Raw genomic sequence first — 15,704 nt, 5'->3', positions numbered from 1 at the left:
GATTGACCCGGAATGTTTTGTTTTTCTGTACAAGGGTCTGAAACAGAGCATCCCTCCCGCCCCCCGCTTTACTCCTCGATCCATCGCCTCCCAAGGGTCCAGGAGCAATATTATGAGCATTTCTCTGCGCGGCCGCACATGGCAGTACTCCTTGCAGATGCTGATACGGCACCGCACTTGGGTACGGGGCACAACATGCCGATCAGTGCAAACCACGACTCGTACCGACCTCGTCTTCGACCCCCCCCTCGTCATCCAACCACCCTGAGGAGTAGATTTTGAAACAAATCCCATCCGCCAAGGCCATCTTCCGACCTCGAGCTCATCAGCTGCTGCGCTTGCCCTTGGAGCTTCCAGTTTCGGTCGATGCAAACAGCCAGCTTCTTGTCGAGGAGTCTTCGTTCCGTCCGTGTCAAGCAGCCACGACCATGGTCCTGGGACGAGCTTTCGAAACGCGAATGCGACGCCCGTGCCACATCTCACCCTTCGTCCCCGTCGTGCCATCGTTACGGCGAGCATATACAGAGTAACGAATGACCTGCATGCTCAGCGAGGGACCATCGATCGACATGATGCATGATGGAATAGGCTAATGCGTGACACCCGCAAGACGGCCATCTCCAACCCCCCCCAAAAGCTCTCCACGAGCAGGGTGGGCTGGACAGTCGAGGAGTTGATCGTTGGAACGAAAAATATTCATGCAAGCCGCCAGCAGCAATACCTCCTCGACCTTTGCATCCGTGGCCATCGACCCGCCTCTTCCTTTCGCCCGCTCACTCCCTCCTTGTCATCTCGTCGACTCATTCGCTGCCCGTGTGCAGCGCATCGCCCGATGCGTCCGGAGGCAACTTCATCGACCATGCCGGGACGGTTGCTTAGGGATGAAGATGCTGACCAAAATGTGAACAGGCCCATCACCTGGAGCCATCCTCGTCCAACGGTACAGGAACCTAGTGCGGCAAGGACAGTCGTGCAAATACGCCCATGTGCCCGCGAGACAATGTTGTCATGGTCTTCCATCAAGCGACATGGGGGCTTTTTTGCCGCACGCCATCAAGCATGGGGGCATGTCCTCCGCCCTTCCTTTCGTGCCATTCGTTTCGTTCAACCGTTCCTTCCGGGCATCTCTCTGTAGCATACCCCGTCGATGTGGCGGGCTGGATGACCTTTGTCAGGAGCTCCTTTGCCTGCTCGCCCTCGCGCTCCCAGATGGGCCATATTCGGCTTGAAGCGTCGATGCGGGACGGCCCGTGACGATCATCAGTATTCTTCCGCCACCTTTGCCAAGGCGGGTCCAACAGTACGACGAGGGGCCATGGGAATAATGACAAGTAAGAAAAGACGAATGATTTGTAGTTTGCACGGCTTATTTGCTGGAATAGTCCATGCCACCGCTAGCACATATATTGCACTTGCCGAGTTTGGAGTACACCAGCATCAATGTACAATTGCATGTACATGTACGTGCGCTGCGAGAGCGGGGAGCACCACGACTGCGAATGAATGCGTCATCCAACGAGACGAGCACCACCTTTGGCCAACAGCACGACACCTGCTGCTCGTACGAGTACCAGAGGCCCCTCGTCGTGCAGTCCAAGAATGAAAGGGTGCTCCGTGCCTAGTGAGCAGAGTCGTATTTCTTGCTCGTGCGTCGCGACGAGTGGCCACCAGACCACCACGGTTGCATGCAATGGGACGGTGACGGTGTTGGCCGGTGTCCGGCAGCATCGCCCTGGTTCGCGAGGTGAATTTGAGTCGTGCCAATGCCGCGAGGCTCGGTCAGGCGACGCATGACAATGACGGCATGCACGCTTCGCAGTTCATCGTCTACGCATCAGGCGTCCAGCTCAGCGCTGTCCATCTTCACCCCGGCAATTGCCACCAACTGGTGCCATTGGTCCGTCGCACCAACAGGTTGACGTCGAGCATGACAGCATCCTCGACCGCCTCCTGCGCCATCGCTTCTCTCCCATGCTGACGACCCCGCCCCGTTCAACGACCTGTGCTCGCCGCCCATGACGACGTGTACCATGGAGACGTCGCAGACGGCGTGGTATATATATGGTCTTGCGTACGTCCCATACGGTCTGCCATGGCCACTTGACCAGACAGCGTTCGTTTCCTCACTTCGAACCCGACTTTCTTGAATCGTCCCAACCAATCTGTGTCAGCACATGGCGAATGCCCTCTTTGCGGCCTCGCACCCCGGCGCCGCCCTGCTCGGCGTCTCCGTCACATTCGTCGTCGCCCTGCTTGGATGGTGCATTCTGTCCTACGTCTCGTCTCCGTTGCGAAAATATCCAGGTCCATGGTTGGCAGGTGCGTGCCTCGCGAGCCAGTGACCATCTCCAACCGGCTGACCCCTCTAGGATGGACGAACCTCTGGCGCTTTGCTTTGGTGGTGAGAAAACAATATCCGTGGACCATCAAACGGCTGCATGAAACGTATGGTCCCGTCGTGCGTATCGGCCCCAATACGCTGGACCTTGATCTGCCCGAACTCGCCAAGACCATCTACGGAACCGATGGGAAATGGGTCAAGGTATGGCCTCTTCCCCATCAAGGCAGCGAGTGATCCATCGCTTCTGCCCGCGAACCTGTTAGCGGTCATCGGAGTCTAACGCGCCGTCCTTCCCCGTCGATAGACGCGCTTCTACAACGTCAACAGCGCCCTTGTCGACGGCCGAATAGTCTACAACATCTTCAGCACGACCGACCGGGCGGAACATGCGCGGATGAAGCGTCCCGTCGCCAAGTTCTACAGCCCCGGTGCGGTGCTTGCGATGGAACCGCTCGTCGACGCCGTCCTCTCCGATCTTTGCCGTCACCTCGAAGCTCGATTCATCGACAACGGCAACGGCGACAAGGAATGTGATCTCGGGTCCTGGATAGCCTTCTGTGCGTGCCCGTGACACCGAGGCCGGAGATTGTCGCCGTCTGCTGATGGATGAATGTTCCACGCAGGCGCCTGGGATGTCGTCGGCGCCACGACCTTTAGCGAAGATTTTCGGTACATGGCCGAGGGGTGCGACCACGACGAAACGATGGCGATTGCCGACAAATCTATCGAATAGTCCGTCGTGGCCCGCTTCCGCACGTGCAAGCAGAGCAGGGTGCTGACGCCGCGCTGCAGCCTCTCCTTGATCGGGCAAATTCCTTGGCTCGACTCCCTTCTCGACAAGAACCCGGTGGTCCGGCTTGGGCCTCCGAACCTGGCGAACGCGACGGCCATCGCGGTCGAGCACATCGCCCGGCGAACCCAAGGCAGGGACGCCAACTACGACCCCGAGGTGCCCGATTATCTGCAGCATTATCTCAAGGCGCAGCGGGAACGGCCCGAGGCGGTACGCGACGAATTCGTCATCCAGTACGTTCTCGTCAATCTCGTCGCCGGCGCCGACACCACGGCCAACACCATCCGTGCCATTCTGTACTTTGCGCTCAGGAATCGACCTGTCTGGGAGAGATTGTGCGCCGAAGTGCGGAAGGCGCCCTGGGAGGGAAAGGTTGCGCCATACAACGTTGCCAAGGGCCTGCCATGTATGCATCGTGCCGTGGGAATATAAGCTCGGCCAAGTGTTGACTTGCTTCCAGATCTCGACGCAGTTGTCCGCGAGTCCATTCGGCTGCACCCCGGAGTGTCCATGCTTCTCGAGCGCCGCGTCCCGCCGTCCGGTCTCGTCCTCCCGGATGGTAGCTTCGTCCCTCCCGGCACCGAGGTGGGCATCAACCCGTACGTTGCTGGCCGCAACAAATCCGTCTACGGCGACGACGCAGACGAGTTCCGTCCGGAGCGTTGGCTCCCATCCGACGGAGAGACGGCGACGAGCCCGTCGTACGAGGCCCGCCTCAAGCGCTTCAACGCCGCCGACGTCGCCTTTGGTGGCGGTTCACACATCTGCATGGGGCGGCACTTTGCCTTTGTCGAGGTGTACAAGATGGTCGCCACGCTTCTGAGACATTACGATATTGCCTTGGCTGATCCGACGAAGGAGTGGTGGGTGGCCGGTGTGTGGTTTCCACGACAGAGAGGCATCATCTGCAGGCTGCGCCGACGAGGTTCGGCCGAGTGACGCGAGCATCATCAGCATGTGACGATGCCACGGATGTGCGACCTCGTTGTGCCCTTTCCGTTGGCTCGGAATCGGGAGTTGGCAAGCGCTGTTCAGCCACGAAGCAGCCCTCACCTTGCTCGATGCAGTTAATCCAGCAGCACATGGGCCACGTACCGAACACGGTTTCTCTCGGTGAAATTGGCATCGAATGCTACCACGACGGCCATGCTGTGGCCGTCGATTCCCAGCGGGATGTCCTTCGTCGCCGGCACCCTCCACAGCTCGGGAATCTAAACAGTCTCCAACTGGCGAGGAAAATAGCCGACAACGACGTTGTAGAGACCGCCTTTCGTTTCGAGTCATGCAAGGGTGTCCGATGTTGTCAGCGTAGGATGGGTGGTGGTGAGGTTCGGGGAGTCTCATAGTGTGATGTTGCGACGAAGCCCGAATCCCTTAATGCTTGTCCTTGTCCCACCATGCTGAAAGACAGATTGGGTACCTGTGCCAGGTAGGCCGACGAATGGCTTCCAGGGGCCAATGGGTGGCTTTTAGGGGCTGGACAGCGCCCCGTTAGTGCCCGCTGCGGGCTGCTTGTACCTGCCTTAGTGCCCTGCGGGCAATATATTTGCCTGTGCCTGGACCACTGGCGTGCCGTTGCTGCGTCCGTCAGGCTGTACCAGTAGATGCTAGTGGTCGTCATCCTCAACGCCATGGTTGAAACCTCCAACCTCCAACTTCCCTGCCAGCACCAACCGCCTCACGCCTCCGCCATGCCACCCAAGCAGGCGTCCATGCTCCACGGCGCCTCCCTCCTCATTCTCCTCCAGCTCCTATCCCGTCTCGCAACTTTTGTCGCCAACCAGCTGCTGCTGCGTTTCCTCACCGCACCCCTCCTTGGCCTCGCCACCCAGCTCGAAGTCTACTACCTCTCCGTCCTCTTCTTCGCACGAGAGAGCCTACGCGTCGCCATCCAGCGCCAGGGTGCCATCGACGTCACCAAATCAGAACCCTCAAAGAGCGAGAGGAGGAGGAAGAAGCCGGCGGCGGAGCAGGACGAGGATGGGGATGGGCAGGAGAGCGGCAGCGACGACGACGACGACGACGAAGACGAGTTGGGAGGACATGAACGCCGGGACGGCCAGGCCGTCGTCAACCTCGGCTATCTCGCCATCCTTCTCGGCGCCCTCGTGGCCGTCGTTCTAGGTCGAATCTATCTCGTCTACGCCTCACCCGCCACGCTCCTCACGCCTTTCCTCGTTCGCGGCCTCTACCTGTACGGCGTCGCCGCCGTCGTTGAGCTGCTCTCCGAGCCGTGCTTCGTCCTCCTCCAGAGGCGCCTCCGCTTCGGCACCCGTGCGGCGGCCGAGTCGACGGCCACCTTTGTCCGCTGCTCCGTCGTCTTCCTCGCCGCCGTCCTCGCCGCCCGCCGCGATTGGAACGTCGGCGTCCTCCCCTTTGCCCTCGGCCAGCTCGCCTACGGCGTCACGCTGCTCATCGTCTACCTCGTCGCAGGTCAAGGCCTCGCCTCCGACCTCGGCTTCTCGCTCCTCCCAAAACCGGTATCGAAGACGGGCGACGCCAACTTTTTCCTTTCGTATTTCTATTCGCCAACCATCAGGCTCGCCGGGAGCATGATGGCCCAGAGCGTCGTCAAGCACCTCCTCACCCAGGGCGACACCTTCCTCGTCTCCCTCCTCGCTTCCCCCGACGTCCAGGGGATATACGCCCTCGCCAACAACTACGGTGGCCTGCTCGCCCGTCTCCTCTTCCAACCCGTCGAGGAGAGCAGCCGGACCTACTTCTCCCGTCTCCTCTCCTCGCCTGCCTCCGGCCCTTCGTCCAAGCCGTCCCCGCCGGTTCGGGAAGCGAGCACCAGCCTCCACACCATCCTGAGGCTCTACATTCTGCTCTCTGCCGTTGTCGTCAGCCTTGGCCCCCATGCCGCTCCCTCGCTCCTCTCCGTCGTCGCCGGCAAGCGCTGGGCGGCCGTCGGAGCCGGCGAGGTCCTCGGAACCTATTGCTTCTACATTCCCTTCCTGGCCCTCAACGGCATAACCGAATCGTTTGTCGCCTCCATCGCCTCCGAGAGCGAGGTCCACCGACAGTCGCTCTGGATGGGAGCCTTCTCCGTCGCCTTCGCCGCCTCCTCCTTTCTCTTCATGCGCGTCCTCGCCCTCGGCGCCCAGGGGCTCGTGCTCGCCAACATCATCAACATGGTGTCTCGCATCGTCTGGAGCACCGCCTTCATCAAAGCCTTCTTCACGCGAAACAACGGCGACTTCAGCCTGCGCGATCTGCTCCCCAGCACGACCATCGTCACGGCAGTCTCGACGTATGCATTCCTACACCACCTGCGCCTTCTCGACGACGCCGAAGCCCAGCCGGTGGCCACGCTGGTCAAGGTGGCGGGCACGGCGATTCCGTTGCTTCTGACAATGTACGCATTCGTTCATCTACAGATGCCCTACATAGCCCCAGTTCTAACATGTCGCAGAGCCTTTGTTGAGAGACGCTTCCTTCTCGAATGTCTGCGCACCGTGCGCGGCCGTCGAGGCTCTACATAGCGACCAGCTCCATGTGCAAAATAGTGTGACGGAGAAAAAAGGAAAAACGATTCGCTAATCAAACGTAATCTTGGTCGCCTTTTGCGTCATGTCGACGTCCTTGAAGAAGGAGCCGTACATGTCGTGCGTCTTCTTCTTGACCGTTGTGCCGAACTTGAGCAGCTCGTCGGGCACAGGCTGCTGGGCGCCCTTCAGGATGTTGATCAATCTGTACGTGTGAGCGCTCTGGCTGTCATCCGATTCGGCGCGACGGCACTTACGATCCAGAATGGGCCTTGTCCACGACGGTAAACATGGTGATGGCCTCGCCCGTTTTACCAGCACGGCCCGTTCGCCCGATTCGGTGGACGTAGTCCTCAATGGTCAGGGGGAACTGCGCACGTCAGAGACGGTACTGGAAACACTCTGGGGCCATCTTTCTTACCGTGACGTTGATGACGAGCTTGACCTCGGGAATGTCCAACCCTCGCGCGGCGACATCCGTGGCCACCAAGACAGGCGTCTCGCCCGACTTGAAGGCCTCCAGACTCCTCGTCCGCTGCTCCTGTCGCAGGTCGCCGTGGATGCCGCCGACGCGGATGCCCTTGCGGGCCAGGAGGGCCTCAACACGCGTGGCCTCCTTCTTGTACAGGCAGAAGACCAGGATGCGGTCGTTCTTCGCCTTGCCGACCTGGCGCTCCTTGAGGATCTGGAGCAGGCGGAATTCCTTGTCCCGAGGTTCGAGGACCTCGACGCGCTGGGTGATGCGCGAGTTCGCCTGCAGCTCGACGGCGCCGCCTTCGGTCCCGTTGGCGCCGCGGCCGATGGTGATCTTGACAGGTTCCACCATGAAGGTCGACGCGATCGCTTGCACCGACTGCGGCCAGGTGGCGGTGAACATAAGCGTCTGGCGCTGGTCGCGGGTCGGGCAGGCGCCGAGGATCTCCTTGATGTCGTCCTCGAAACCCTTGTCGAGCATGCGGTCGGCCTCGTCGAGGACGACGAAGCGGGCGGCGCCGAGGTCGACGGTGCCGTCGGACATGAAATCCTTCAACCGGCCGGGGGTGGCAACGATGATGTCGGCGCCCTTGTTGATGAGGGCCCGCTGCTCGTCCTTGGAGGATCCGCCGAAGAGGCAGACGCATCGTAGCTTGACGAGGGCGGCGAGGGCGGCGAGCTGGACGTGCGTCTGCATGGCGAGCTCACGTGTCGGCGACACGATGACGGCCTTGGTGCCCTTCTGGCTCATCGCGGAGACGGCTTCGACGCAGGGTAGGGAAAAGGCCATGGTCTTGCCGGAGCCCGTCTCGGCGACGCCGACAGCGTCCCTGCCGGAGAGGGTGAAGGGCCACGAGGCAGCCTGGATGGGCGTCGGGGCCTTGAAGCCGGCAAACGGCGATGGCTTCTTCTCGAGGAGGTTGGTTGAGGGCAGGTGCTCGAACTCGATGATGGGACGGAGCGTGACGTTCTTCGACTTTGGGTCGCTGATGGCGATTTCCTTGGTCGACAAGAAAGCGTCAATGTCCGCTTCGGGGACGTTGGAGAGGCTCATGGTCTGGACGTATCCGAGGGAGGGCTTGCTATCCGTCCTCTGTTCCGTCTTGTTCTTCTTGTCCTTTTTGGACTTTTTCTTCTCTTCGGCAGAAGGCTCACAGACGGCAACGGCGTCGTCCCTCGGCACGTCCTGCTGTTCCACCTCCTGTCCTTGCTGGGCCTCCCTCAGCTTCTTCTCCTTCTTTTCTTGCTTTCTGGCCTTCTTTGCCGCCTTCTCCGCCTTGCGCTGGGCCTCGTCGTCGTTGTCGTCGGCGCTATTGGGGGGGGCCTCCGCTTTGGCTTTCTTGTCCTTTTTCTTGTCCTTGCCCTTCTTTTCCTTCTTCACCACCCCATCGACGCCGTTTTCGACCTTTGACTTCTTGAAAGGTCGGACGGCGGCGTCGCTGTCGGCGAGGGTGTGCTTGGCGGCGGCCATTGTGACTGTTGTCCGTCCGGGTAGGCGACGATGGATTGTCGACAGTACGATATTGACGCTCGTACGCTTCGCACAATGGAGACCCCTGCGAGAAGGCGGCAAAATCGAAAGGCGGTGGAAGGAAAAAATCATCTTATCGATAAGCTCAGTTGTTGGCCTGGCCTGTTGCACCATACTAAAGTAAAGAACGAGTACTGTAAGTACTTGTACTCCATACTCCGTGAGTTCTTGTGCGTGTACGTAAGTACTTGTACATGTACAAATCTCCGTAAATTTGTGGGGCGCGACGGCGAGGTGCCACCCACTTACGGGCCGTTGGTGGGGCGGCGTCACCGAGCCTTGCACCCGAGCCTCCTACCGTACACAATGCCTACTGTCCGTAAGGAGTGCTTCCACGAGGCATATTACCTGGACAGTACACGGAGATTGAAGAAAACAAATGTGTTCTCCTTCCATAGTCTATGCTATATTAGCTGCTCTCACCATGGAGCAGACTGGTCACGATGTTCTTGCCTTGAAACCTCTGTTACATGGGGTGTCTTCTTCCCTTGTCGGCCATGACGAGCCCCCATCACATTTTGCACAATCGGCATTCTCCTGGCATGGTGACACATCCTCCTGCAAGTGCACAATCAGCACTCTCGCCTGTACATCGCAGTCTCTTTTCATGATGCACTTATTTCCACCTCCCTGTATCCGCATTGCTGGTCCACGCTTGACGTTCGTCATTTCTTCCGGCCTCCTTCCACGTCGCCGTCGTCCTTGGGGGCATCTCATACGGGGCCTCTCTCGTCCAGTTTTCGCCCAGGCCTTCCCTCCGCCTTTTCGAGCATTTCCCCGAGAAGAAACGCAGTCTCGTTCGAGTCAAATTCCCACGGCGACATCCCTCGAGCGGTAGGACGAGCACGTCGCGCAGGCATCCGAGGCGCGCTCAAGGACGGGTTGCCACGTCATGGAGGAGGAGGTCCATGTGCTGTCGGGAGTTTCAACCGGCTTTCTTGCCCCTTCGCATGCTAACGACAAAAGCAGTTTGTTGGGGCCATGTCATCGTCAAACGGCCACTGCTCTGCTCTCGTTGCAGACTGTCGTTTGAGGCGACGCTCGGTATGGGTCTCCCCAAAGGCCTCTACTTGGCTTCCAGACAAATCCGTAGGTTGACATGCTCGCTCTTTGCCATCGACTTCCATTCTTGATCGTGAACCGAAAGCAACATGGGATGCGATCGCATGGCTCCACCCGCGTTGGAGAACCGCGCCACCCGACCATCTCGTGCTCGCCTTGGTCGTTCGAAAGGGCCAGCCGTAGGGTTGGACGCAGACACTTTGCTGGATACACATTGACGGATGGTACAGGTGCAACGCCAGCTCTCCGTTGGAGTTTTCTCAGATCACCGTTCCCGTCTGACGTCTGGGTGTCGCAGGGCCGAGTCTCACCGTTCCGCTGTGCTCGCCGTCAGTCAGACTTCCGGTTGCGCGTGGGACCAACCGTTGGCTCGGCCATCCGCTCGCCAGGATCGCTCTGCCTCTCGCGTGCAATGTCTGTGCAACCTCGTCATTGACGGCGAGGAACGGCGCAATGCTTGGTAGCCGACGGCCGGCCTGGTGCTCGTGCGATGGTGATGGGAATGGTGAAGACAAGGTCGGCGCCGTCGACAAGTCCCGAACATGTTTGTTTGACTTGATGGTGTACGCCCCATGTCGCATCGCGACCGGGACGAAAGCGAAGCCTTCCGCTCTCCGTCGGCAACATGGCGCTCTGCATCGCACGCAGCCGGCCAGACATGTACGGGCTGGGCATCCGGCTCGCAGTCTACATCCAATGGCTCGCCGTCGCCCTCTTTCATCACATCGGGCCGGAAAGCATGTCCGAGATCCGACTCCTGGGCCTCATCCTCAGCTCGAGCCTCGCCATCAGCCTCCTCCTGCATCTCGCAGAGGGTGGGAATGGCATCGATGCGGCGGGCATCTACATCCTCATTCTCCTCACGACCGGTTCGCACCTCTTCCTCGTACCCGTCTACGCTTGGCGTGCGTTGACGTGCTTCCGTCCATGGTGGAACCCGCTCGCGTGGTCGGGCGAGGAGCAGCTTCGAATCTTCCGCATCGTCAGCTTCACCCTCATCCTCGTCGTCTCCGCCGTCGCCGTCTGGTTCTTCTCAACCCATGTGCCCCGGCTCGAGAGGGGGTGCCTGCAGTTTGGCTTCTTCTTCGGCAAGACGGCTCTGGATGGGAACACGTCCTTTCTTGCCTTCAACGCCGTGCTGTACCTGCTCATACTCCAGATCTGCGTCGCCATGGCCCTGGTGCGGCTGTTTTGTGCCCGACGGGGCCGGCGGCGACGACCCAGCCAGCGACGCGAGACCTCGTGCAGTCCTTTCCGCTCCGTCTGACGTAAGGTGTTTTGTGCTGATGCGACGATAGACAGGGTCACGTCAAGAGCCTGCGCCATCTGCACCTGCTCTCCAACTTGACCGTCTTGGTCGTCCTCGTCTTCGCCGTCGAGCTCTCGGTGCGGTGGAACGAACTCTCGGGATCCAGCGACATGGACACCAGTGCACAGCTCATCCCGCTGCTCGTCAGCATCGGAATCGTCGTCCGATGCGCCTGTATGCACTACGTCGAGGAGGGGGACGACGAGAGGTCGTCGGACCGACCATCCGTACACTATGATTCGCAGACCGGGTGGGAGCCAGGTCATTTCGAGACGGTTTGGCTGCCACAACGACCCGCAAGGGCGCGCACTCAAACGAGGCATCGATGAGCACTCGTCGATGGATACTGGCCAACACTGGCACACGGCTGCTCATGATGCCAGACCATCGGGGGCAAATAGGGAGGACATTTCCAGGGTCGAAACTGGTACCGTGGCAACCATTGGCGCTTATAAACGGGCTCGAAGACGCAGTTGTAAGCGGTAATAAATATGGAATGATGTATAAGTTGAATGGGAAATGGTCGAACGCCGCGGACTGTTTGTTGCGAGCGGATGAATAACGGGACACGTTGGGGATCAAGGAATTAATTATTCGCTTACCAGTTCACGCAGTTACGTACTTGCAGTACAGTGTCCAGTATAGTGTATGAGCGATACCGATGTGCATGCATACACTGTACAGTCGGCACTTGATGCCTGCGTGCCGAAGCCGATACCTTATCGGAATTGGGGCAGGTATCGATAAGAATAGCTCATCCAACAAAGCAAGGACGTGCGGAGTACTTACTCCGTACTTATCATTAATTAACTACTCCGTACTCCGTACTTGTGCCCCGTACTCAGTCCATAGGCATAGCACAAGTACTGTGCACAAACGAGCATGTACTTAAGTACAGAACAGTAAGTACTCCGTCCTTAGTACCTAGTTTTCGGTACATGAACGAATGTTGAGAGCAAGTATTAATTATTTCATACTACAACTGTGCTTGTGCTTATACTTAAAGTCTGCTACAGTACATGCCTAGTGTTACTGTATGTACGGACACGGAGTGCAAATAGTCATTCGCACAAGTATCACGGTGAACCGGGGAAGAATTATATGAAGCAAGTGTGCTGTGTGCTGTCCAGGACGTGTCCATGATTGCATTATAATACTGCATACCGAATGAAGCAAGAGTCTAATTACAACACAGTAACAACACTCCATGTGCCTACTGTACGCATAATTCATACTCTCGGAAATCTGGGGCTAAAGGGGCACCCGAAAAGCCCATCAATTCCTACCCGAATACTCCGTGCTTCGTACTTGCTCGAGTCAAGCTGGTCTTTCGGTCAGCATCGCGGACGCAGCCTCCGTTGTCGTAATTCAGTTCGACGGTCATTCTCGTAATTCCTGTGCTCGGTGCATGTAAATAATAGGGGAGCCGCCAGCCAGTGTCATCACTTTTTGCTCGGCAGGAACAGTTCGGTCCTCCGAGTCTGGCCACTGTCCTGCTCCCCCCCACGCTTCAAGTTCATGCACCCTTGCAGCTTAACAGGGGTATTAAGCGAGAGAACGAAGGACTTTATGCGTCGCTGGCTCCTGCTCTGCTGCTCCGACAACGGCCGGATGATACGATCTTGAGGCAAATTTTCCTTTTCATCCAAGTTTCTCCCACGCAAAACAACCAACAATCAAGCAACCGTTCGAGAAAGTGAGCCACCATGTCGTCTGCATTCGTCCAGCGCCCTGCTCCGGCCTTCACCGCCACCACCGTCTTCCCCGGCGGCGAGTTCAAAAACATCTCTCTGTCGGATTACCTTGGCCAATGGTAGGTGTCACCGCCCAATGTCGGTTCGCCGCTCCGCCCTGCTCGGCGGCACATCATGGTCGTCCCTCGTTCGTTCGGTCGGACAAAGTGCGAAACCCATGGCTCACCTGTCCTCCTTGCAGGGTTGTCCTCCTTTTCTATCCCCTCGACTTTACCTTTGTCTGCCCGACCGAGATCGTTCAGTACAACGACGCGCTGCCACGCTTCCGCGGCATCAACACCACCGTCCTCGGCATCTCCACCGACTCGCACTTCTCCCACCTCGCATGGACAGCCCAGCCACGCAAGCAGGGTGGCCTCGGCCCGGACCTGCAGCTGCCCCTCGTCGCCGATAAGTCTCTTCGCATCTCCCGCAGCTACGGCGTTCTCATCGAGGAGGAGGGCATCGCCCTGCGCGGTCTCTTCATCATCGATCCCAAGGGCGTCCTGCGACAGATCACCGTCAACGACCTCCCCGTCGGACGTGACGTCGAGGAGACGATCCGCCTCGTGCAGGCTTTCCAGTTCACCGACGAGCACGGCGAGGTGTGCCCGGCTGGTTGGATGAACGGCAGCAAGGGCATGAAGCCGGACCCCAAGGGCAGCCTCGAGTACTTTGCTGCCCAGGAGCCGGTGGTGAATGGAAACGGAGAGGCGAAGAAGAGGGCCAGGCAGGAGTAGAATGGAGACGATGCCGGCTGTGGTGGGTGAAGGCGATGTTGGCGCCTACGCCCGCCCAGCGATCGTAGCCAGTTTGACCAACTACGCCCTGCCTCGAGGACGATAGATGTGAGGTCGGGATCCTGAAACCTTCGCGGGTACTACTATTCATTACACTTTCACTTACACCTACACCTACGTACATGATACCGTGCTCGGTACCGAACCCGATTTGTTATTGGACAATGATTGGAGGAGGAGCTGACAGGTGTCTCGCCCAACGTGCAGAACTTGCCTACGCGTCCCATCTGCAGCGCATTAGGCGGGAAGCTGTAGGGTGTGCCTGATCCTCCCTGGCGCCAATTCCAAGCTTGGTGCGCCTGGACTGTCGAGATTATTGCCAGTCATGTCCTCAGTGCCCCTTGTATCCGCTGTGATAATAACTATTGCCGTAATGCCGTACTGCGTTGGTACCTGAGCCTGGCAGTACTGTTCTAGGAAATACTTACTACGGAAGGTTTTGTAGCTGTAACTGAAAACAGTACTGTATACTATGTACTTGAACTGTATATGTGCAGTACTGTAAGTACTGTACTGTACGGACTAAGTAAGTACTACTTAAGTGCTGTAATATTTAGTTGTCAATGCTGTGCTTGAGCGCCGTAGGTCCCTGGAGCTGCTAGCCCGTTTCTGGTGGTCCCTGCGCCTGGGAACCCCCGCAACCGCAGTCAGGGCCCAACGCCGACGTCAATCTGCTCAAGTACTTGACCAACTCGCCATCGCAGCCTCAAGCAACCAAGTCAACAAAGCAGTGTACCACCCACCCACCCATCGTCGGCCCATCGCTCCGGCCACCATCCAGCACCGCCCTCAGCATGTCGACGTCGTCGTCGTCAAAAGTGCCCTCCTCGTCCTCTAGGGCCAAGGACAAGGACAAGGAAAAGTCCAAGGTGCACAAGCTCTCCCTCAAGGGCAGCGCCCGCCTCGTCGCCGAGTTTGTACGTCCTTTCGTTCGCTCGTGACACGGCTGGCAAGCGAGCGCTGACAATTCCCGTCTTCAACAGTTTCAATACTCCATACACACCATCCTGTGCGAGCCCCCGGTCGCATCCGACAGATCTGCAGCGAGCTGACCCTCCCTCCCTTTTCTTCCCCTCAGCTTCCAACGAGGCGTCTACCCGGCCGAGGACTTCACCGCGTACGTGCTGCGAAGCTGCTCCTCTGCCATCTTGGCCACTTCCTCTCGCTGATGCGTTCGCCTTTGGTAGCGTCAAAAAGTACGGCCTCAACATGCTTGGTGCGTCTTCGCTCCGCGATGCCCCCGCGCAACGACGCTTGCCGCTAACGCGACGGCCAGTTTCCGCCGACGACCAGGTCAAGGCCTACATCAAGAAAATCATGTCTCAGCTCGATAAGTGGATGGTCGGCGGCAAGATCTCCAAGCTCGTCATCGTCATCAGCGACAAGGACACGGGCGAACACGTTGAGCGCTGGCAGTTCGATGTACGTCGGGCCCTCCTCTCCCCATCCTCCAACCCCGAGTCTTCACCCGTATCTTGGCAATCAGGTTGGCCTAACCATGGCCGTTTTGCCTCGCCAGGTTCAAATCTCCCAACCGCCCCCGAAGTCTTCCAAGTCATCCAAGTCTTCCTCGAGGCCGTCCGACGCGGACGAAAACTCCGGTCCCCAATCACAAGGCGCCTCCTCATCGGCTGCATCCCAAGACAACAAGACCGAAGTCGAGATCCAGGCCGAGATTGCTGCCATCTTCCGCCAGATCACCGCATCTGTCACCTTTCTCCCTCAGCTCAACGGTGACTGCACCTTCAACGTGCTCGTCTATGCCGACGCGGACTCGGACGTCCCAGTCGAGTGGGGAGATTCCGACGCAAAGGAGATTGCCGGCGGCGAGCACGTCCAGCTGCGAGGCTTCAGCACTGCCAATCACCGCGTCGATACCATCGTAAGCTACCGTTTGGGCGATTGACCCATCGGCTGTCCTTTGCATCCTTGCGCCGCCCATCCAAAGGGGTGGGCTTGTCATTTGGTAGGGGGAGCTCGCCCTGAGTTTTCGATTCGATCTAGCGAGCATGATAAAGAGCAATCATGAATCTGTATAATATTTCATCTTCTAGCGTCTGTTGTCGCTCGGCTTTTGTCATCAACTCGCCATCTATTGCCTGCGTCATCATCGATGTCCCACATCAAACCCATACCTCTTCATCCAGATCCAGAGAGTGAGCCGTTGCCCCAT

At 58.5% G+C, this 15,704-nt stretch overlaps 6 protein-coding genes across 6 annotated transcripts; 5 read left to right on the top strand and 1 right to left on the bottom strand.

Moving 5' to 3' along the window:
• Positions 1–2,174: 2,174 nt before the first annotated feature.
• On the top strand, positions 2,175–4,073 carry DCS_04355 (uncharacterized protein; the record flags this gene model as incomplete). The annotated part of the gene is made up of 6 exons (XM_040801665.1): positions 2,175–2,319; positions 2,370–2,542; positions 2,646–2,898; positions 2,965–3,073; positions 3,134–3,540; positions 3,595–4,073. 6 exons carry the CDS (start codon positions 2,175–2,177, stop codon positions 4,071–4,073), a joined length of 1,566 nt encoding a protein of 521 aa, XP_040656698.1.
• A 122-nt stretch (positions 4,074–4,195) lies between these two features.
• DCS_04354 (uncharacterized protein) lies at positions 4,196–6,619 on the top strand (the record flags this gene model as incomplete). Its single annotated transcript, XM_040801664.1, has 3 exons — positions 4,196–4,457; positions 4,746–6,492; positions 6,550–6,619. The coding sequence occupies 3 exons, from the start codon at positions 4,196–4,198 to the stop codon at positions 6,617–6,619; spliced, it is 2,079 nt and encodes a 692-aa protein (XP_040656697.1).
• Positions 6,620–6,673: 54 nt separating this feature from the next.
• Positions 6,674–8,567, bottom strand: DCS_04353 (ATP-dependent RNA helicase dbp3; the record flags this gene model as incomplete). Its single annotated transcript, XM_040801663.1, has 3 exons — positions 6,674–6,827; positions 6,880–6,992; positions 7,044–8,567. 3 exons carry the CDS (start codon positions 8,565–8,567, stop codon positions 6,674–6,676), a joined length of 1,791 nt encoding a protein of 596 aa, XP_040656696.1.
• A 1,747-nt stretch (positions 8,568–10,314) lies between these two features.
• DCS_04352 (uncharacterized protein) lies at positions 10,315–11,327 on the top strand (the record flags this gene model as incomplete). The annotated part of the gene is made up of 2 exons (XM_040801662.1): positions 10,315–10,869; positions 10,992–11,327. 2 exons carry the CDS (start codon positions 10,315–10,317, stop codon positions 11,325–11,327), a joined length of 891 nt encoding a protein of 296 aa, XP_040656695.1.
• A 1,377-nt stretch (positions 11,328–12,704) lies between these two features.
• On the top strand, positions 12,705–13,471 carry DCS_04351 (putative thioredoxin-like protein; the record flags this gene model as incomplete). Its single annotated transcript, XM_040801661.1, has 2 exons — positions 12,705–12,811; positions 12,934–13,471. 2 exons carry the CDS (start codon positions 12,705–12,707, stop codon positions 13,469–13,471), a joined length of 645 nt encoding a protein of 214 aa, XP_040656694.1.
• An 854-nt stretch (positions 13,472–14,325) lies between these two features.
• DCS_04350 (mitotic spindle checkpoint component mad2) lies at positions 14,326–15,437 on the top strand (the record flags this gene model as incomplete). Its single annotated transcript, XM_040801660.1, has 6 exons — positions 14,326–14,448; positions 14,515–14,540; positions 14,610–14,648; positions 14,719–14,747; positions 14,808–14,953; positions 15,018–15,437. The coding sequence occupies 6 exons, from the start codon at positions 14,326–14,328 to the stop codon at positions 15,435–15,437; spliced, it is 783 nt and encodes a 260-aa protein (XP_040656693.1).
• Positions 15,438–15,704: the final 267 nt, after the last annotated feature.

This window comes from Drechmeria coniospora, chromosome 02 (genome assembly GCF_001625195.1).
Source record: "Drechmeria coniospora strain ARSEF 6962 chromosome 02, whole genome shotgun sequence".
Taxonomy (NCBI): domain Eukaryota; kingdom Fungi; phylum Ascomycota; class Sordariomycetes; order Hypocreales; family Ophiocordycipitaceae; genus Drechmeria; species Drechmeria coniospora.
This window is presented reverse-complemented; position numbering and strand designations above follow the sequence as displayed.